Raw genomic sequence first — 23,588 nt, 5'->3', positions numbered from 1 at the left:
CCTACCCAAACCAATAATAGAAAGAGTTTATCGAACTCCTTCTCAATCTTGCCATACTTTTCTCCAAGTGTTGTGTGATGTCCATAACATAGACTGATTTTAAGTAATGATAAGTTATAAAGCTAAAGTCTATGAAACTATAGGAAAATGAGAAATGTACACTTTTTGCCATATGAACAAATCAACAATGTTGACAGAAAAAATATATTACGTCGGAAGCAAATAATCATAACTTTAAATATCTTGTTTTCACGCTTTTCACTATCTGGCTTTGATTTCATAGCAACGACATTATATTTGCAGAAGTTACAAATTGTATATTTTAAATTTTTTAAATAATTTAATTTTTCTACCTAATATTATATATTATTTTTAAGTTATATTTTATTTTAAATCAAATTTCAAAATTAAATTGATGATTGGGAAATGTAAGTTTAACTTATATTTTTATAGATATACATTTAGGAAAATAATATATCATCTCACTAAATCATTCTACTAATCTTTCTATCCATAAAAAATGACATATGTCACAACATAATACTTTATTTATTAATGATTAGTTTGAAAATGACATAAGTCACTTTCTTGTTCGTATGAGGATTAGTAGAAGAATTTAATAGGAGGATATAACATTACTCATACATTTATTTATATTATTTTGATAATAAATGTTTATTAATGAATATGAGGCTTCCATATATGAACATTGATGTAATTAAGTGTAAATAAAATTAACATTTAATTACCTACCACAAAAAATGGCATAGTCACAAAAAATTAATATTTAATTAACTGTAAATTCTTCTACTAATCCTATACCCATAAAAAAAATAACATATGTCACAAGAATATATTTTATTTATTAATGATTAATTTAAAAATGACCTAAGTCACTTTCTTGTGAGTATGAGAATTAATAGAAGAATTTAGTAAGAAAATATAACATTACTCATACATTTATTTTATATTCTTTTGATAATAAATGTTTATTAATGAATATCATGCTTCCATATATGAACATTGATATAATTAAGTGTAAAATATTCTACTATTTCTCCTACCTATAATAAAATAACATATCACAATATGATAATTTATTTATTAATGATTAGTTTGAAAATGACCTAAGTCACTTCCTTGTGGGTATGATGATGAGTAGAAGGATTTAGTAGGAGGATATAACAATACTCATACATTTATTTTATATTCTTTTGATAATAAATGTTTATTAATGAATGTCACGCTTCCATATATATGAACATTGAGGTAATTAAGTGTAAATAAAATTAATATTTAATTACCTACCACAAAGAAAAATATCATTTATTGAAAATTTTGAAAGTAAGAAAATATAACATTATTCGTATATTTTTTTTATATTTTTTTGATAATAAACGTTTATTAATGAATATCACGCTTCCATATATGAACATTGATGTAATTAAGTGTAAATGAAATTAAAATTTAATTACATACCAAAAAGTAAAATATCATTTATTGAAAATTTTGATAGTAATAAAATATAACATTACTCATACATTTATTTTATATTCTTTTGATAATAAATGTTTATTAACAAATATCACACTTCTATATATGAACATTGATGTAATTAAGTGTAAATCCTTCAACTAATTCTCATACCCATAACAAAATGACATATCACAAGATGATATTTTATTTATTAATGATTAATTTGAAAATGACATAAGTCACTTTCTTGTGGGTATGATGATCAGTTAAATAATTTAGTAGGAGTATATAACTTCACTGATACATTTATTTTATATTCTTTTGATAATAAATGTTTATTAATGAATATCACGCTTCCATATATCAACGTTGATGTAATTAAGTGTAAATAAAATTAATATTTAATTACCTACCAAAAAGTAAAATATCATTTATTAAAAATTTTGATAATAAGAAAATATAACATTACTCATACATTTATTTTATATTCTTTTGATAATCAATTTTTATTAATGAATGTCACGTTTCCATATATGAACATTGATGTAATTAAGTGGAAATGAAATTAATATTTAATCACATACCAAAAAGTAAAATATCATTTATTAAAAATTTTGATAGTCAGAAAATATAACCTTACTCATACATTTATTTTATATTATTTTGATAATAAATGTTTATTAATGAATATCACACTTCCATATATGAACATTGATGTAATTAAGTGTAAATCTTTATACTAATTCTCATACCCACAACAAAATTACATTTCACAAGATGATACTTTATTTATTAATGATTAGTTTGAAAATGACATAAGCCACTTTCTTGTTGGTGTGATGATTAGTAGAAGGATTTAACAGGAGAATATAACATTACTCATACATTTATTTTATATTATTTTGTTAATAAATGTGTATTAATGGATATCACCCTACATTGATGTAATTAAGTGTAAATAAAATTAATATTTAATTACCTAGCAAAAAGTAAAATATCATTGATTAAAAATTTTGAAACCTGTATTTCATTTAATTTGTGCATTTTAATGAAATTTTATTATTTTGTTATATTTATTAAGTATTTTATTAAGTAAATAACTATACAAATACATGAGATTTAGTGAAACTACACCAAATACCAATTAATTTTTAAACATGCATAAACTATCCCAATATAGATAGTGACCCACCTAAGAAAAGTTATTTATTAATGATTAGTTTAAAAATGATATAAGTCATTTTTTGTGGGTATGATGATTAGTAAAATAATTTAGTAGGAGGATATAAAATTACTGATACATTTATTTTATATTCTTTTGATAATAAATGTTTATTAATGAATATCAAGCTTTCATGTATAAACATTGATGTAATTAAGTGTAAATGAAATTAATATTTAATTACCTACCAAAAAGTAAAATATCATTTATTAAAAAATTTGATTCTAAGAAAATATAACATTACTCATACATTTATTTTATATTCTTTTGATAATAAATGTTTATTAATGAATGTCACGTTTCCATATATGATCATTGATGTAATTAAGTGTAAATGAAATTAATATTTAATTACATGCCAAAAAGTAAAATATCATTTATTGAAAATTTTGATAGTAAGAAAATATAACACTACTCATACATTTATTTTATATTCTTTTGATAATAAATGTTTATTAATGAATATCACACTTTCATATATGAACATTGATGTAATTAAGTGTAAATCTTTATTCTAATTCTCATACCCACAAAAAAATTACATTTCATAAGATGATACTTTATTTATTAATGATTAGTTTGAAAATGACATAAGTCACTTTATTCTGGGTATGATGATTAGTAGAAGGATTTAATAGGGGATATAACATTACTCGTACATTTATTTTATATTCTTTTGATAATAAATGTGTATTAATGAATATCACGCTTCCATATATGAACGTTGATGTAATTAAGTGTAAATGAAATTAATATTTAATTACATGCCAAAAAGTAAAATATCATTTATTAAAAAATTTGATAGTCAGAAAATATAACATTACTCATACATTTATTTTATATTCTTTTGATAATAAATGTTTATTAATGAATATCAAGCTTTCATATATAAACATTGATGTAATTAAGTGTAAATAAAATTAATATTTAATTACCTACCAAAAATTAAAATATCATTTATCGAAAATTTTGATAGTAAGAAAATATAACATTACTCATACATTTATTTTATATTATTTTGTTAATAAATGTGTATTAATGGATATCACCCTACATTGATGTAATTAAGTGTAAATAAAATTAATATTTAATTACCTACCAAAAATTAAAATATCATTTATCGAAAATTTTGATAGTAAGAAAATATAACATTACTCATACATTTATTTTATATTCTTTTGATAATAAATGTTTGTTAATGAATATCACACTTCCATATATGAACATTGATGTAATTAAGTGTAAATCTTTATACTAATTCTCATACCCACAACAAAATTACATTTCATAAGATGATACTTTATTTTTTAATGATTAGTTTGAAAATGACATAAGTCACTTTATTGTGGGTATGATGATTAGTAGAAGGATTTAACAAGGGATATAACATTACTCGTACATTTATTTTATATTATTTTGATAATAAATGTGTATTAATGAATATCACGCTTCCATATATGAACGTTGATGTAATTAAGTGTAAATGAAATTAATATTTAATTACCTACCAAAAAGTAAAATATTATTTATTAAAAATTTTGATAGTCAAAAAATATAACATTACTCATACATTTATTTTATATTCTTTTGATAATCAATTTTTATTAATGAATGTCACGTTTCCATATATGAACATTGATGTAATTAAGTGGAAATGAAATTAATATTTAATCACATACCAAAAAGTAAAATATCATTTATTAAAAATTTTGATAGTCAGAAAATATAACCTTACTCATACATTTATTTTATATTATTTTGATAATAAATGTTTATTAATGAATATCACACTTCCATATATGAACATTGATGTAATTAAGTGTAAATTTTTATACTAATTCTCATACACACAACAAAATTACATTTCACAAGATAATACTTTATTCATTAATGATTAGTTTGAAAATGACATAAGTCACTTTCTTGTGGGTATGATGATTAGTAGAAATATTTAACAGGAGGATATAACATTACTCATACATTTATTTTATATTATTTTGATAATAAATATTGATTAATGAATATCGCACTTTCATATATGAACATTGATGTAATTAAGCGTAAATAAAATTAATATTTAATTACCTACTAAAAAGTAAAATATCATTGATTAAGAAGTTTGAAACATGTATTTCATTTAATTTGTGCATTTTAATGAAATTTTATTATTTTGTTATATTTATTAAGTATTTTATTAAGTAAATAACTCTACAAATAGATGAGATTTAGTGAAACTACACAAAATACCAATTAATTTTTAAACATGCATAAACTATCCCAATATATACATATAGATAGTGACCCACCTAAGAAAAGTTATTTATTAATGGTTAGTTTGAAAATGACATAAGTCACTTTCTTGTGGGAATGATAATTAGTAGAATAATTTAGTAGGAGCATATAGAATTATTGATACATTTATTTTATATTCTTTTGATAATAAATATTTATTAATGAATATCAAGCTTTCATATATAAACATTGATGTAATTAAGTGTAAATGAAATTAATATTTAATTACCTACCAAAAAGTAAATATCATTTATTAAAAATTTTGATAGTAAGAAAATATAACATTACTCATACATTTATTTTATATTCTTTTGATAATAAATGTTTGTTAATGAATATCACACTTCCATATATGAACATTGATGTAATTAAGTGAAATTAATATTTAATTACCTCCAAAAAGTAAAATATCATTTATTGAAATTTTTGATAGTAAGAAAATATAACATTACTCATACATTTATTTTATATTCTTTTGGTAATAAATGTTTATTGATGAATATCATACTTCCATATATGAACATTGATGTAATTAAGTGTAAATCTTTAGACTTATTCTCATACCCACAACAAAATGACATTTTACAAGATGATACTTTATTTATTAATGATTAGTTTGAAAATGACATAAGTCACTTTCTTGTGGGTATGATGATTAGTAGAAGAATTGAATAAGAGAATATAACATTACTCATACATTTATTTTATATTATTTGATAATAAATGTTTATTAATGAATATCATGCTTCCATATATGACATTGATGTAATTAAGTGTAAATAAAATTAATATTTAATTACCTTCCAAAAACTAAAAAATATCATTTATTAAAATTTTTGTTACCTGTATTTCATTTAATTTGTGCATTTTAATGAAATTTTATTATTTTTTTATATTTAGTAAGTATTTTATTAAGTAAAAAACTATACAAATACATGAGATTTAGTGAAACTACACAAAATAACAATTAATTTTTAAACATGCATAAACTATCCTAATATATACATATAGATAGTGACCCACCTAAGAAAAGTTATCTTATAAAAATTATGAAAATAATAAATCTAGATCATGCAATCATACACGGATAATTATGGCTAAAAGTTAATTTATGATGATATAATTACTTAAAAAAATCATATATATTTATCATTAAATCCTAATAATTCAAATCAGATTCAGAATTGTTTAAATGTATAGGAAGGGCGCCAATATACCATAATTAATGGGGATCCAAATATTTTTTATTTATAAAACTAATTTTATTTCTATATCAAATTTATCTTACTATTTTTTTTCTTTATAAATTTTATAGATTATCAATTATTATTACTGTATGCATAAATTTGTCATTCAATATTTTGTTGATGATAATAATTATTGTTTTATATTATTATATAATTAATGTATAATTGGGACAAGGATTTGACCAAGAGTAATAAAAATATGAGAGCGTTTAATATCTATTAAGAAGAATATCTCATATTAAACTTAAGTCCAAAATAAGTAATATAATCAAATCTGTAAAAAAAAAAAGAGTACGTTCTCACATTGTATGAGACATATTTTGTTTAAAGTTTATTATAAAAATAGTATATAATCAATTATTTGAGAATGAGAATCTACTTACTCCAATAGTAAACTTACTCTTCATCCTACCTATCAATTATTTGATATTCAAGTTTTGTATAGTTAAAATAAAGACCAAATTCTTTTCTCACACCGACTCTACAAACCTTTCACTGATAAGACTCATTGTGGTTTATATTAATTATTCTCATTTTTCACTATAACAATTATTCTTACCTCAATCATTTTGTTTGTATAAGAGTGACTCAATTGAAAATAATTCTCACATAAAAATTATGATAACAATAAGACTAAGTCATACAATTATATATGAATAATTAGGATTAAAATTTAATAGTTTTCTTAATAAATCTGGGTCATGTATACAACTATATATGCATTATACTTGGTAGTCCCTTAATTAAAGGTGAGTATAATATTTTAAACTATATAGATGGTGAATGCAATTAATCTAAACCTTAGGAGTTCCAAGTTTATGAATAAATGGTCAAATAAAATTATAATGTTTTATCATAAATTATAAATTTATCGCAAAACATTAATTTCTTAATCATCTTGTTTATGTTTTTCTTGATATCCCTTTCTTATAGGAATTAGACTAACCATCATATAATATACTCTCATTATTTAAGCTTTTAATAATCTTTTTTTTTTTGTAAAAAAAGCTTCTAATAATCTCATCCATACATATCTAAATCATTTAATGCAGTATTTTATAATATAACATTGTACGTCTTATATTTGTATTGTAAAACTTCATGCCAATACATGTTAATTAAAGACTATCTCATTTCATATTATATTCAATTAATATTATAAGCTAATTTGTTGAAGGATACCAAATACGCTCTTAATACAAATGGAATATTTTTTATTGAAAAAAAGGGTGAATCTTGATTCATGAATTGAAAGTGACAACTAAGATCTAAGAAGTAGTGGCATGAGTCAACAACCAGTAATTGGTTACACCATTACATTCATTTCATGTATCTAACGAGTCAAATCAAGTTTCCATAAAATCATACATGAATCAATAAGGGTATCTAGGCCAAAGTGTTCACCAACCCTCAATTTAATCTATAAATTAAAGCTCCAATTGTTTCATATTATCCATTCTTACAGAGAGGAGATACAGTGTATTGGGGACAAAACAGAAGTCCTCAACTTTTGTTTTTCAACACAGATCTATACACTGGTATGGGTTCTTCTTGAACTATCATTGTCATGTGTTTTCATGTGACAACCCAATCTTGTTTGTTTGTGTATTTGAAGTTGTGGTTTTGGTTTAATTTGTCATTGTTGATATGCTGATTTTAATTTCATTTTCCTCCATATATCAACTTATTGCTGTATGCATTGGTCATATATCCATGGTTCCAAAATTACGGTTATGGTATTTACGGGAAGTACGTGACTATTATGAGTAGCAATTTATACAATGTTGTTTCATCAATTTTTTCCCTGGTAACCAAAACCATGTCTGAACTTTCATCAAGTGAATAACCTAGAATGAAGATCTCTTGATCATATTGGTATTTTATTTGGATCTCAAATTAATCAAAATATATTATTTTATAAGCGAAAAAATTAAAAAACAAAAATTAATATTTTTATATTATTCGGTGTTTTTTTATTCAGTATAGAGTTCAATAACCTACTCCAAATTCACATTTTCTAACTAAAATAATGTTGCTATTTATTTGTATTCAGAGTGGCAAAACAGTACTGAATCATATCAATTTCCAAACATCTCTGATATGAAATTCAAGTGCTATTTGAAGTGTGTTTCTCCATCCCAGGGTAGAACAATATAATCAAATCTGAACCATTTTAAACATGATTTGACAAATAGTATAAGATACTTTACATCATAAGAAAAGATGAGTGGTTGTTTCGTTTTCAATCTTGCATAAAAGGACATAACAATGAATCTCTATGTGGTTAAATCTTTCGCCTATGAAAGTTGCGCTTTGTTTGTAATAATCTGTCAAGGATCACCTTGGATTATTATACCCCTAAATTAAATGGAGCTATATTATATCATAAAATATTGAAACTATTGCTTTTAAGTTGCACAACATACATTCTGCCACTACAAAATTTTGTTGCAGACTTAACCGTATAATACCTTCTAGCCATATCCAACAATCCTCTTGCTTCAGCAGTGCATTGGTTGTAATTGAATTTTATGCCTTTGACTTTGGTTAGATTTTATGGAATATATGTATCCTATAGATTATGCAATTTTATTGAATTCTTTGAAATCTTATAAAAACATACGTGTCTTAGATTTTAGTAAACTTAGATAGTTATGAGTGTAATATCTATGTACTGAAAGTGTAAAGATTTATGTATAATTAGTGCATCATCCACAATTCATTTATGTGTATGTATATATATTTATCTTTGTTGCTTTTGGCATTGCATATTTATCGCTTCATTTTTTTTAATAATGATGTGTTTTAAGAGTATAATATATATGGAGTGTATTATCCATTTTACTTTTTTGAAAAGTAATAATGATTAAATATAAATGATTAATGATTTACTGATAATATATAAAATTCATACATTATGAGTACATATATTTTTTCTCTAGTTTTGAATTATGTGATTTCAAAAAATTATTTCATTATTATCCTATTGTAGGTTAATTTACTTTGTGGACAATCCACTTTATTGATTTATCCCTAATTATTCACTTCTTTGGGCAGTTGGTCGTCAAAGATTAACTTATTGGAAACTATGAACAATGAAGGTAATGTCACTTATATTCTCTTCCACCCTTTCGCAAAACTTGTTTCATCCTATATAATTAATTTCTATCAATGCATCAACATATTTGCCTTATAAAAATAGGTTTTATACATAAAAAAGGGTGTTGATCGTTATTAGTTGATCATTTAGGTGATATCAGTTATGTTCCTTGAACATTTTATATATTGGTCATTTTATATCTTGATTTTATGTGGTTTTAAGAATAAACGATCTTGTAAATTTGCTTGGTTGTTATAGAAGGTTAGAACAGTCAATCTAATCAAAATGAACACAATCCTGCTGAACCTAATTCAAATACTAGTTCTTTTAGAGAGATTTCTAATATTATTCCAACAAATGATCTTAATGTTAATGCTGAATCAATTGGAGTATTGTTAATTTCCTTTTTGACCCACTAGCTGGTGAACATGTTCAAAGCTTACTATGTAGGGTTTATTGAATTGGTTATATATATATTTTCCATTATAAAATGAGTTGTGGTAATAATATCACTTGAACTAACTATTGTATTTCTTATATTCTACCTTATTATGACCAGTGGAAATAGTAGAGCTGAATCAAGGAGATAATAATTTTAGTATACTAGATCTTCTCACAGCATCAACTCCTAGTCAAATAACAGTGAATTTAACGAATGAGGTATCTCAATACTTACCTTCTTAAAAGTTATACTACTTGTGGATTTATTATCTACGTACTGTTCAAACATGTATGCAGTATTTGCTTTTCTATATCTATCGGGTAAATCTGTTAGCAATATTTTTTTAGATACAAATTGTATCAATGTAATTTCTAGAAGAGAAAAAGATGTATGAAGTGACACAGTGTATGAATTTTATATACTGTCACTGCATCATTCACCATTGATCTTTAATTGTTATTTACTTTTAAAAAAAAAGTAATTTAAATGAATGGTGGGTGATGAAACGCCCACTTCAGTGCTCACATGGGCATGAGTTCAAACAATAAACGCTGAAATCTTTGGAGTATCATTTGGCTTGCTTCTACTTGGGCAATTTGGCTTTCTAGGAATGACTTTGTTTTCAACAGTGTCCAGCCTTCTCCTTGGAAGATTTTTGAAGCTGCAAGAGTTAACTCTTGGCTTTGGGTTAATGGCCAGATGGGCAATGATTCCTTTTCTTACTCAGATTGAGTTTCTAAATCATTATCTTGTCTTAATTCCACTTTGTAATTGGTTCTTTTCTTCTTGTTTTTGCTTTATTTTGTTCTTTTTCTTTGTAATTATTTTTATTAATATAATTTTCTTTTGCCGATCAAAAAAACAAGAAACGCATGCGTATAAATCTTTACACTAATAGTACATAGATTTTATACTCTTTCTATCATATGAGGGAATGAGTAGGTATAAAGATAAAATTTCTGATTGATTATACTTTTCCATATTAATTGATCTGATAATTAATTTAATTTTCACCAAATTGAATATACTTTTTATATTTCTATATCCAATAGGTTCATATTACCTTGAGCAATGTGAACGACGATGGCACAATGATGGGTACAGAGGTAGGTTACGTTTTATTTCAAGATATACATGTTCTTAATTACTTTTAAATTCTTTATATGGTAGTACCATTTTAATTTCTAAATATACATACTATCTTTGATTGAAGTGTTAGTTATACTTCAAAGATGCATAAGACCATGTATAAGTAGTGGAGTGACGTGATGAAATGAAAATATACTACACTATTACATCTATGTTTGTTACTGTAATGTTCATCTTTGATTGAAGTGTTAGTTTTACTTCAATTTTTTACATTTTTAGCTGTATCTGCCAGGCGACCGTTAGTCTATTAGTCTGCAATTAAGTAGGCATAATATGAATATATGTTTGTTAACCATTAATTTTGCAAGCATTATATCGGCATGGACCAAATGAGTCGGAAGAACTATTTTGTTACTAAGAAGACACAAATTAAAACGATTGTTGAACTAATTATGCCATCTTCATAGTTATACTTATTAGTTCATTGATTTACATTTTTGTTTATCTTCACAGAAAATTACTTTGCTTCCATGAACTTATCTACAACTTTTTAATGTGTGTCCCATAGGAATTGATGAGGGTCACTCAATCAACTATCCGGGAATTGCAAGAATTTATAAATGAGATACAGGAGGGTGGCTTTTTTGACTTCTCAACACATGATATAAAAATTTATGTAATACTTCCTTTTTTTGGTGTTCGCAGTTTCGATTAAACAACTTGATGGCTTTGACTTTATTTACTAATTACCTTTTCTAACTATTACAATATGCAGATGCTTGGATTGACTGAAAATGAGATTTTGAAGTACATAAAGCTTGAGACTTTCCAATCTGTCACTGATGGCACTCCACAAACTGAACTTTGTTGCATTTGCCAGGTGAGTTCTGATTCATCAATTTAAGGGTAACCAACGAGGAATTTGGAAAGTTAACTCAATAACTACTTCTACTTTTAATTTAGGGAGAGGATCTACTTATTACACATTATTATCTATCAAGTATATGAAAATTCAATAGTTTGAATTAATGAATAGATCTAAACCATTAGATTTTCTTATAATTGATTACTAATATGTAGAGTAAAGTTTTTTAGATTTTTGAAGTAAGTGAATTTCATCTCTTTAATTTACTTATAATTGGGAAATGAATTAATACTTTTGCATTTTTTTTGTTATCCATCATTTGAATATGGATAAGTATAACACAAATTCTATCAAGCTTCTACTTGCTTGGAGGCTTCTATTACTTGATCTTTGGGATGTAGATCATTTGTCCCCAGCCGTGTCCTATTTTATGTCTCAAGTCAATCATATGTTGATATATGAATAAAATAATATTTAAAAAAAATAAAAGGTGATAATAAATATCACTCTAATTTGCTTGATATATGGAGTGAGACACCATTCGGGACAGGTGATTCTTGTCGAATCTTCTTAATGCTTACATTCCTTTATTCTCCATGTTTGGAGTCTTATTAATGCTTACATTCATTTCTTCTCTTATTCTCTTGTAGAATGGATGATGAATCCTTTATATTATCTTCTTCATTGTTAATTATAGAAATTTAGTGATATGATAATATGATAGTACCACTTGTTCTTTCAACTGTTCTTTATCTCTATAGATAAAACAAACAAATTCTATCTATACCTACTTAGTTTAATTAAATTGGATAGCTTACCCAATAACTAGGTTACTTATTATTATTTAACAACTTTTAATTTGCAATCATTTTTAGGATAATTATTCGAAAGGAGAAAAACTTGGGATACTAGACTGCATGCACAAATTTCATCTAGATTGCATTAAACAGTGGCTGCTGACTGAGAACACATGCCCATTATGCAAACAAATAGGACTAAATATACCTATTGATGAAGAGGATCAAAATGAAGGTGGAGTTGGAGTTGCAGGTGAAGTTGGAGTTGCAGGTGAAGGTGAAGTTGGAGTTGCAGGTGAAGCTGAAGTTCGAGTTGCAGGTGAAGCTGAAGCTGAAGCTGAAGCTCGCAATGAATGATTCCTTCCTGTTAATTATTATTAAAGACAAATTAAAATGTTTCAGTTTTACCCTTAATGCTAGACTTTTATATATGCTCTAAACAGGTTTGTATGATTTTGATGGCTGATGCAGTGATGCATGCCTTGAACTCCTGCTTTAACTTTAAGCATTTCAATAACTGAATGTTTTCATTATCTAGTTGGGTTTACATGTATGGAATGTTATTGATTTCCATATATTATCTATATTTGTTTAGTGTATCTATCCATTTTAATCGTGTTACGTGAGTCTAAGAAACTCGTGTTACGTGATTTAGACATGGTCGACCTAATTCTTTGATATATAGTTATCTATATTTTCACCTCTGTGTTTCACAAAATCTATGATCTTTATTTTCAAAGTTGAATGGCCTGTATTTTCTGTTCACGTGTGACAAAACTCTGAGGTTTATGATCTTTATTTTCAATGTTGAATCACCTCTATTTTCTACACTTATGTCACAAAGCTTTGAGGTTTTTATGCCTTGCCCTTTTTCCAAATATAAACTGTCGTGCCTTATTTATACTATATATAAAGATAAATTGCATCTCTAAGACTTCAAGGACCACACGTAACCAGAAAACCCCATCTTCTATAAGGTTATTTCGTATGCAACTCTTTAGATAAGTTTCGTAAAGTTTGATTACGTGAAATCGGAGAATTCTGTATCCATAACTTTACCCCTTGCAGTACATCCATAAGAAAGCATAGAGAAGTCTCTATCCAAGTAAAATAATGTTCTAACAATTAAGTTAATGTTTATATATTAGGGATATAAAGACAGAGAAACTGTGTCTTAAATCATGTATTTTGGCATAAGTAAGAAAGAATAATGTTATTAGTATATAATTTTACATACATATATTTCACATTTTATTTTGTTATTCCAAATTTTTATATCTTTTGATAAAACTTTTAAAAATAAAAATACGAAACAGATTTCTAATGGTTTGTCTAACAAATGAACAAATTAACAAACTAGTAATTTAATACATATTTTATTCATTATTCAATGATGATTCATAAAATATAATTTCTTTATCAGCAAATCTATTAGAAAAGATGCATAAGAGTGTCAATTTAATTACAACTTATAAAATAATATAAGTATAGAAATCAATACACCATCGAACAAAAGTATAAGAAAAAATCTCATATTTTTTTAGAATCATAACTAATATATAATTTGAATCAAATCCAAAATACAGATGAAATTAATATTTTACTTTCTAAATATTACTTCATTCTTCCTACACTAAATAAACCAAATAATAGCAAACAAAAATTTCCCTTTACCATTTTTAGAGAAAGAGTCCTGAATCTGAGGCAATTTCACAAACATATTCAGAAAACTCATCTAAATTTGTAGCACGAATAGAATCTTTCCGGGTATTAGAAACAAATGGGGAAAATATAAACAAATAATCTAAATATTCATCATGTAAATTGCAACATACACAACACACACCTCAAATCATCCACCAACTATATTCATCTTATATATATTATCTCAGTCCTGGTGCTACCCTTCCTCTAATTTTGAAGTCTTTTTATTTATTATCATAACTTGTACAACACTTTTACCCAAATTTTTATTATCTTCATAGAAGAGAATATGTACATTTATGCTCTAATTTTAAGTCATGATTTTTCCCCTTCTATTTTGGGCATATCAATGATGTATGAAAAGCATTTTGAAATGACAAATAAGTTCAATAATATGTTACTCTAACAAATTACTCAAATGTATCAGCTTCACGTCAAAATTAGGCATCTTCATTCGTTGACTAGTAAAGTTGTGGCCATGTTCGGGAACGTGACGTATCAAACTGTTACACAGTAAGCATGTGATTGTATATATAGCATCTCAAACAAATTTAATGAACTTGCCCATACTTTGCTCTAAAATTAATAAGACCCGCTCTCTCTTAATGGCATAGCAACCACAAACAAACTCGTATATATCATCATCTGTAGCTGCTAGTCACATAAAGATGTGAATCGCCAATAACATTGTGGCACATGTATGATCCCATAGTGAATGAGACTCAAAATTTCAATCTCCTTATTACTTCGATCCTTAAACTTTTCACTTCATTTGGCATTGTACTTTTTTTTCAGTGATCCAATTGCATATTCTAACCTATAAAAAAATTGTTTTGGAATATCATGCATACTATCAAGCTCCATGACTACTAGACCCATTCTAATTAGCTTGACGAGGTAAATCTTATAGAATAATAAATACATATGAATTTGTAAGTGTAAAAGATATATGTTATATATAATTTCATGTATCAATGTAATTTATTCAAATTATAATAATGTAACTAATAAAATGATAATTTAGTGGTGTAAAACTTTATTAAATTTTAAAATAGAATAAAATGTCAAAGAATATTACACATTCAAAAAATATTAGTTATCGCACATATATAGTTCAAGGAAATATCCCTTATATAAAAAAATTATAATACATATAACCATGTTTGAACTCCATAAAGGGTAGTATATACATATAAGGTTTCTTCATCCATACCGCAAAAGCATGCACCCCGAGTATAGTTGATGTAGTTTAACAATAAAAAAATTAAATAAAAAATAATGTGTGCGTCATGAACATCTGAGTAGAATTAAGAAGTTAATATTACAAAAAACAAAAATAAGAATTACTAAAATAATATTAAGTAGACCAACAACTTATTTTAAGTTTTAAGTGATAGTGAAATTAGATGCCAAGGTTTTTTTTGTTAATGATCACAAATTCAAAACTTTAGAAAAACATTTGTTTGGAGATATAAAAATCATCCGAATGACATTTTAAATTAATAAAATTTAAACGATTGAAATTAATATCAAGTGTACCAACAAGTTATTTTAAATAACAATGAAATTAGATCTCCATATATATTTTTATTAATGTTCACAAATTCGAATCTTTAGAATAAATATTATTTGGATATATAAAATCATCAGCTATTCTAAAATGTACTAATGTAGTCTCTCAAAGACTAATATGTTTACCAAATGCCATTTAAAGTTTTAGAAGTTGTTTTTTTTATAATAAACTTTTTTTTATTTCTTACAGATATCCTCGCATTGAAGGTAATCATAGTCAAAAATATTTATAGATATGTGTGACTAACTTTTCTAGTGAATATTTTTTACGTCCACAAAACTCGAACCCAATATATTGCTTAAGAGAAATCAAACATGTTTTATAAGTTTTTTATAATAAACTAAGTGGCTACTATAAACATTTTGCTCTAAACTATTACTATTGAGTGGATTTTTTTTTATATTACTAAAAATATTACTTCACCCTTTTTGTAATGAATTAATTCATTTTGAGGTTTATGACTTCCTCACTTAATAAGTGTTGTTCACAAGAATTGAATCATCAACTTTAGAAATTCAGTAATACCTTAAATTATTAAACCAATATTTTGTTTAGGTTATTGTGAATTAGCAGTATTACTTGTGAGTGAGACTGCTCTCCATTAATGGAGAGACAAGTGATGTGTAAAAATAAATAAAAAGTAACATATATTAATACTTATATCCATTTTATGTGTAATGATGTTACACTTCTACTACTAAATACAAAGGAAAAAGTCAATTGCCTCTCCATTACTTATGAGGAGTCTCACTCATTACTGGTTAATTAGTGGCCTATAATCCTTAGTCATCGTTTATCTATTATGTCTATGACGTTAGATGACATTGACGCAAATACTGTGGTGGTCATTTCGATGACAATCTATGCTGAATTGATTCGAGATATCGTAAGCCAATTACAAATAGCCACGTACCAGCACGAATAAATATGGCATGGCAAAAAAAGACATTAGTAAATAATTTGTCCATATTATTATTAGAAAAAATACACATACTAACAATGTATTATATACTATCATTGTATCATCTCCATTGATATTTAATTATTGTTAATTTTTAAAAAAAGATAATTCAAATAAATGGTAAATGATGAAGTGCATGTATATAAATTTTTACACTATTATGATATAAATTTCATATTAGTCAATATAAAATGAAAATAGAAAATAAAATAATAATAGGATTTATAACTCACCTTATTTCATATTACTCAATATAAAATTAAAGAGATTTTCATTGTTTTGTCTAATTCAAAAATAAAAAATAGTTAATAGTTAGGGGAATATTTAATTTTTTTCATTCTTTTAAATATATTTAAGTTATTACTCCAAATTCAATATTCTATTTAAAAAAACAATTTAACACAGAATGTTATAAACTTAAATTGTTTCTTTTGTTAACATTTTATGTTTTAAATAGTAAAATTTTAATGATTGGAATTAAATATTTCACTTCTCAATTTTTATTCTTTATATGTTCAGAGCTATCAATGTAGGCTAATATATATGATAGAATATTATAATGTTATTGGATTCATATAAGTGATTCATAACTAAAGTGTGATTTCTCTTATTATGTTTAGTCAATTTATATATAAATATCATATTATTATTATTGTGATTATAATTTAGAATATATTGAAAAATATAGTTTGACCAGTATTTTTTACCTGATCTTTTATCATTTGTTTTCACAGGTCAATAGAATTTTGCTCCTTCATCATAATTAAGTTTTTGTAATTATTTAATTAAATTAATAAAAGCATATATTTACACATGGCGTCACGTGGAGGATTATTGACATGAATTATAGGAAAATATATTTCCTATTTCAACAAAACTTCAAAAAATATATTAACAAATTTCATCAATTATAAGAAAATTCAATGGTTTCAATTAATAAATAGATTTAAACTATTAGATATCTATAGAATTGATGACTATAACAAGAAGTATGTTTGAAAAACTTACTCTTGAAGTAAGTGAATCATCACTCTTTAGTTTAATCCTACAAAATTATTTAGTTTTGTTTGAGTTCTTAAAATTTAAAAGAATATTATTTTTAACTTTCATAATCAGATAAATGGTATTGTATGAAAACCGATGACTAACGATATTAGACAATTCATCACTTAGGTGATGAGAAGAATTAATGTAAATGTTTTAAATATATTAAGGATTTAAATAATGAAATTATGAAGACTAGGAAAAAACATAATTTAGAGACATTTTTTTATAAAATAATATATTTAATATATTAGTAATATTAAAGTTATAATTCCAATGTAATCTTTCCATTTATTGAACCTATAACCAGTACTACAAACCACATCTACATTTTCAAAAGGAGATAGGGGTATCAACAATACATGATGATCCACTGATGTAAGGTATGATTAGATTATAATGATTAAAATGTTAAATATTCGGTTTCTAGAAGTAATATTAGTTAAAAAAGGTAGTAATGAACTCTAAAATAAATTAGTTTCTTACGAAAGGTGAACATTACAAATAAAATATAGGGAATAAACAAGCAGAAAAAATGATAATGTGGGTCACGTGTCACCGCCAATTGTAGTGGAGCATGCAAGTGCAACCAAGGGAGCTCCACTCCACTGACAAAGCAGAGAAAAACAGGAACAAGAACAGTAACGGTTACAGCAACCTTAACTTATAGACAAAACAATGAGACTTTGGGTTTCTACTCGTTGATAGCAGTTAGAAAAATGTACTAAACTCGAGCATGACTTTAAATAGAATATGTTCCCTACAAAATTTAACAACTTTAATATGTTAATTAGACCATGTTATATATAATTATATAGAAATGAATAATTATATAATTAGTAATGGAATAAGGTTTTTCTGTTTTTTATTAGAATGAGGTAGAATAATGAAGCAGTATTTTTATATTTTTTAATTTTAAATGAATCATTTGATTAGTTTATTAGATTATTTTTTAATTTGAAATGGTTGATACAAAATCTTCACATTCCAAAGCAATCAAATTATTCTTCAATTAAAATACAAACTAATGTCATTTAGAAGTATGATCCGATCATCAACCATATCGGCTAGACCATATTTATCTGGCCCATATAATATTGCTTTTTATAGTGTTGAAAAATATTTTTAACCACCCTAACATAAATGTAGTGTTTTAATTTTGATTTAGCCTAATTGCAAGTTTTCTTGCTCACTTAATCTATTATTCATGTTTCATTGATGACATAAAATTTTGAGGAGAGCTATATAAGATTTTAACAAATTTACCAAATAACAATTAAATACAGGAAGACAAATATAATCATATCAAAGCACTAACATTTAAGGTACAAAAATGTATCCCAACACTTTCTAATTAAAAAGGAAAATGATATCCTATTATTAATCTTCTTACTCACAATAAAGTTGATATCTTATTTGTTGATAATTGATTTCCAAATGACATGTGTTATATTTTTTGGGTAGGAGGATTAGTAAGAAAATTTAATAAGAGAATATAACATTACTCGTAAAAAAATAAAAGTAAATTACATTGACATCTCATGAATTTTAGTGAAATTACAGAAATTGCCACTTGTTTTTACACATACACAAACCCCTAGATTTTGTACGCTCACACTGATCATCTATGCATGAGAAATACGTGTAATCTTTTAAACAAAAAATATAAAAAATTAAATTAAGTTAAATAAAACAATGATATATTGTTGAGACAAATCTAAATAATATACAAATCAATGTATTTTCATTATTTTTGTTACAAAATGCATAAACAGTTCTAAAGAGATATTGTTTAAATCGCTCTTATACTTTATCATAACGAACCAAAAATAATAAAGAGATATTAACCCATATATTATTTCGATTCGTCTCCACAATATACCATGTTTTGGTTAACCTAATTGCTTTATCACATATTTTTTTTAAAGATTACACTTATTTCTCTTGCATAAGTGGTCGATATACTAAAAGTATAAAAAATTAGGGATTTATGTAAGTGTAAAAAAGTGAAAGATAATTTATATAATTTTACTAGTATAATTTAATCACAAAATCATGACAAAATTAACAAAATTAAAGTGTTGAGATTCCCATAGTAACTGTAGTGGAGAAAAGGTGACGTGAGGTGTTGACATGTGGTGAGCGCGTGGGGAGTGAGAGTCTGAAATAGTGATGAAAAAACCCGCCCACAATTCCCCATATTCATGTCCTTCCTTTTCTTTTTTCCATCACTTTTTATTTTCTGTAACTAGTTTCATACACTTCCATTATCATTATCATTACCATTACCATTACCATTCTCATTTATTTACTCTCTCCTACCTTTGTTTTTTACAATAACAAACCACCCAACAACATTTTCTACCAAAAACAGTGCAGTTCAGTGCAGTAATGGCGGATAGTGATGATGATATGAATATCTACAACTATGACAAGAACCTTTCTACCTCACACGATGAAATCTCCATTTTCCTGCGTCAGATTCTTCTACGTTCATCATCTTCTTCTTCTTCTTCACACGTCAACAACTCCAACTTCATGTTACCTGAACCTTTCAGCTCCAACCATGATGGCAACAAGATCTTCACCGTTGGAGCTGGAGGAACCACTAATTCAATGCCCACTCACGTTTCCATCAAGGGTCAACAAGGAGTGAGTGAGAATGATACTGATGAGTATGATTGTGAAAGTGAGGTACTTCTTATCATTTTTTACTCATCAAGTTTGATACTTTTGTTTAGGCTTTTATATAACTTTTATGTATATACATCACTTTTTAGTTTTCCTCTGCTTCACTCCAAACATAATGTAAAAAGGGTATCTGTTATATTTTGTTTCTCAGTAAAAATGAAATAAAAAAGCTAACTTGTTATCATAACACTCTTGGTCTTCCCATTTTGGCATTGTTAGCTGAATTCCTTGGAATAATCGAAATTATCCTTTTAACATACATAATAACTCACTGTTGTCGTTTTATTTTGGCTGGGTCTAGGGTTGTTAAAAGTGTGGGGGGAAATACATAAGGATGATTCTTGGCATGTTTAACCTCCGGATCTTTGTGAGAAACCTTTTGATTGGGGTGAAAAAAGGGTTAAATTCGTTGGTTTGGTTGGGATTTGAAGTAAAAAACGAAAATTGCTTCATGGACTTTTGAAATGTCCTGGTTCAACCCCTCAAAAGTGTGCTCTCTACTTTTCTAGAGAAAAATATCTGCCTAAAAAAACTTACCTGCACCTTTTGTTAGAGGGTGAGTTTTGACGAGGAAGGCCATCGATTTTAAGTATGAGAAACAACCTCTCAGTTTGCACGATATTAGGTTGCATACCTTTAGTCTCCCTGGCCTCACTATGTTGGAGTCTCATGGCTGCCTTTCAATTGATTGGCAATTTTGGAATGTAGGAGGGTGTTGAAGCATTTCCAGAAGAAGTTCCAACAAAATCGGTTCCTTCTAGGGGTTCTTCAAAAAGAAGCAGAGCAGCAGAAGTTCATAATTTGTCCGAAAAGGTTTGTGGTTTTTTGACGATGCCTGTTTTCCTGTACTTGGGTTTGATTCTGTTTCATGCTTGTGAAATTTTTCCTTTTGGCCTTGGTGTGGGACTTGTTGAGCAGCGAAGAAGGAGTAGAATCAATGAGAAAATGAAGGCTTTGCAAAATCTAATTCCAAATTCTAACAAGGTACACAAGTTTCTCCCACCATAGTTTAGAAGGTGCTTTTTTAATTCATAGTTCTTGGTATTGTAATTGATTGCTTTGTGTGTGTGGCAGACTGATAAGGCTTCAATGCTCGATGAAGCTATCGATTACCTTAAACAGCTTCAGCTCCAAGTACAGGTCTGTATCTCTTTTATATGCATTTGCTCATAATGTGTTGATGCAAAAAGTACTCTAATGCTCAATTTAGAAGGGTAGACACTAGACAGTATGTAAGTGTCCAGAAGAAGAGCGCTATACCTGAGAATATTAGTCCATTTGCTAATTGAATACATCGGTTCTAAATCTCGATACAAATACCAAGTATACTGTTTAACAAATTAACACTCACTGCCTGACAGAAAAGTTATAATATTTGTAAATCCGTGTCCTACATTTTCATTTGAAGTGGGAGCCCTGCCAATGATGCTAGATTTTGCATTCTGTGGAAATTATTCTGTGTCAGTATTTCTTTTTCTGTTAACAGTGTGTTTGAGAAATTGGAGGAAAGCCTAGCTGAAACTGTTGTCTTTAGCGAAGTTGTAAAGGCCATTCTGCTTGAATGTGCAAATGCTGAAGCTGGCGACAAAATTTATTTAGCTAAATGTGATGCATAATTGCATGCTATACTTTGAAATTGCCTTCAAAGGCATATTTGTCATGTGCTGAATGCAACCTCTATGATAATATTTCAGATGCTATCGATGAGAAATGGATTAAGTTTGCATCCTATGTGCTTTCCTGAAGGCTTGCAGCCTCTGCAATTGTCTCGGATGAGTATGGAATTGGGTGAAGAAAACAGGTCAATCCCTTTGAACATGGCAGCTACCTTGCCTATGCACCAAAGGAACACCTTAAACTATGCATCATCTAATATACCTAACCAACACACCTTTCCTAATCAGCCATCAGTGCCTTATCCTTCATATGTTAACAACTCAGAAGCTTCTTTTGGCCTGGAATCCCCAATCCTATCACATATAAAACCTTTTCAGCCTACAAGACCTTCCGAGGTAGGCTTGACCATGTGGAATGTCACATCTAGTTAAATTAAAAGTATAACATCAGTCATTGTTACATGTTTTGTTTTCCCTTGAATTGTAAATCAGATATGCAGGGAAGACATATTGCAGCACCAGCAATCAAATGCAGGCCATTCAGATACCAATCTTTTAGTCGGTTCTCAAGGTACACAACTACATATGTCACTTCTTGCATAACTCAGTCCAATTCCATTACTACATAGCCATCTCATGCACTTTGTACATTAATATTTTCAAACCCCAGCTATCAAAGAATTAAAGTCAGGGACAACTGATGTATCACCATCCTTCGACATGCAAACATCCGAAGCTAAGGACGATAGCTCTTTCCAAACATGCATTGCTGGAAGAGAACAATCTGGAGTGATCATGACAAATAGTGAGCCCAACAATATTCTCGCATCGCAGTTAAGTAGGTAGCTAGTATATGATGCAATGTAAAACACATTTTATATTTATCTTCATGCATGCAACAGAGGGGAAAATGCCCACAATGGTAACTCCAAAACAGAAACATCAGATTTTTGAAGTTTGTCATGCTTCCACTATTTTTTTGAGCTTGAGTTTCGAACCCCTTGAGCATTCTGTGGTATTTTTGACAAGCCTCTACCCAGGCTAACAAGGGAGCAGAATTTATCTTCATTTTCCGAGTTGATAAGTAATCTATCTATATATAATGTATGATGCAGATTTAACTACCAATTGCTGTAACAGTATATGTTAAAACACTACAAAATCTCCTCCATGGTGACTTCAGCTTAAGATAATACTAATCACCTATTTCAAGTTTGTGTCATTTTATAAATACTGTGTTCATATGATATTGCATTATTCTGTACATCAACTATTTTTTTTAAATGTACAAAGGGACAATAGGAATGCAATGATATGGTATATGGCATAGGGATAGAAGCACTCAAGACTTCTATTTTGTCCTTTACACCATTACCTACAAAGACTTCACTGAATATTTGGTAGAAGTAGAAAGGGACTTCAGATCCAGGGACTACAAAAGGGAAAAATACTAAGAGAGGAGTAGATTA

General features: G+C 26.9%; 2 protein-coding genes across 3 annotated transcripts; both read left to right on the top strand.

The window, feature by feature from the left end:
• Positions 11,585-13,026, top strand: LOC109331094 (probable E3 ubiquitin-protein ligase HIP1). The gene is made up of 2 exons (XM_019565375.1): positions 11,585-11,748; positions 12,609-13,026. The coding sequence occupies exons 1-2, from the start codon at positions 11,638-11,640 to the stop codon at positions 12,885-12,887; spliced, it is 390 nt and encodes a 129-aa protein (XP_019420920.1). The 5' UTR covers positions 11,585-11,637; the 3' UTR covers positions 12,888-13,026.
• LOC109331348 (transcription factor SPATULA-like) lies at positions 20,022-23,341 on the top strand. Of its 2 annotated transcripts, none has more exons than XM_019565771.1 (7): positions 20,022-20,506; positions 21,212-21,316; positions 21,422-21,487; positions 21,578-21,643; positions 22,198-22,515; positions 22,612-22,690; positions 22,790-23,341. In XM_019565771.1, the coding sequence occupies exons 1-7, from the start codon at positions 20,204-20,206 to the stop codon at positions 22,963-22,965; spliced, it is 1,113 nt and encodes a 370-aa protein (XP_019421316.1). In that variant the 5' UTR covers positions 20,022-20,203; the 3' UTR covers positions 22,966-23,341. The 2 variants fall into 2 exon arrangements, with proteins under 2 accessions (XP_019421316.1, XP_019421315.1); XM_019565770.1 differs by having other exon boundaries at positions 20,026-20,506; positions 22,198-22,511; positions 22,608-22,690.

This window comes from Lupinus angustifolius, chromosome LG17 (assembly GCF_001865875.1).
Source record: "Lupinus angustifolius cultivar Tanjil chromosome LG17, LupAngTanjil_v1.0, whole genome shotgun sequence".
Taxonomy (NCBI): domain Eukaryota; kingdom Viridiplantae; phylum Streptophyta; class Magnoliopsida; order Fabales; family Fabaceae; genus Lupinus; species Lupinus angustifolius.
Note: the sequence above shows the minus strand (reverse complement) of the source record. Positions and strands in the feature narration are given on the sequence as shown.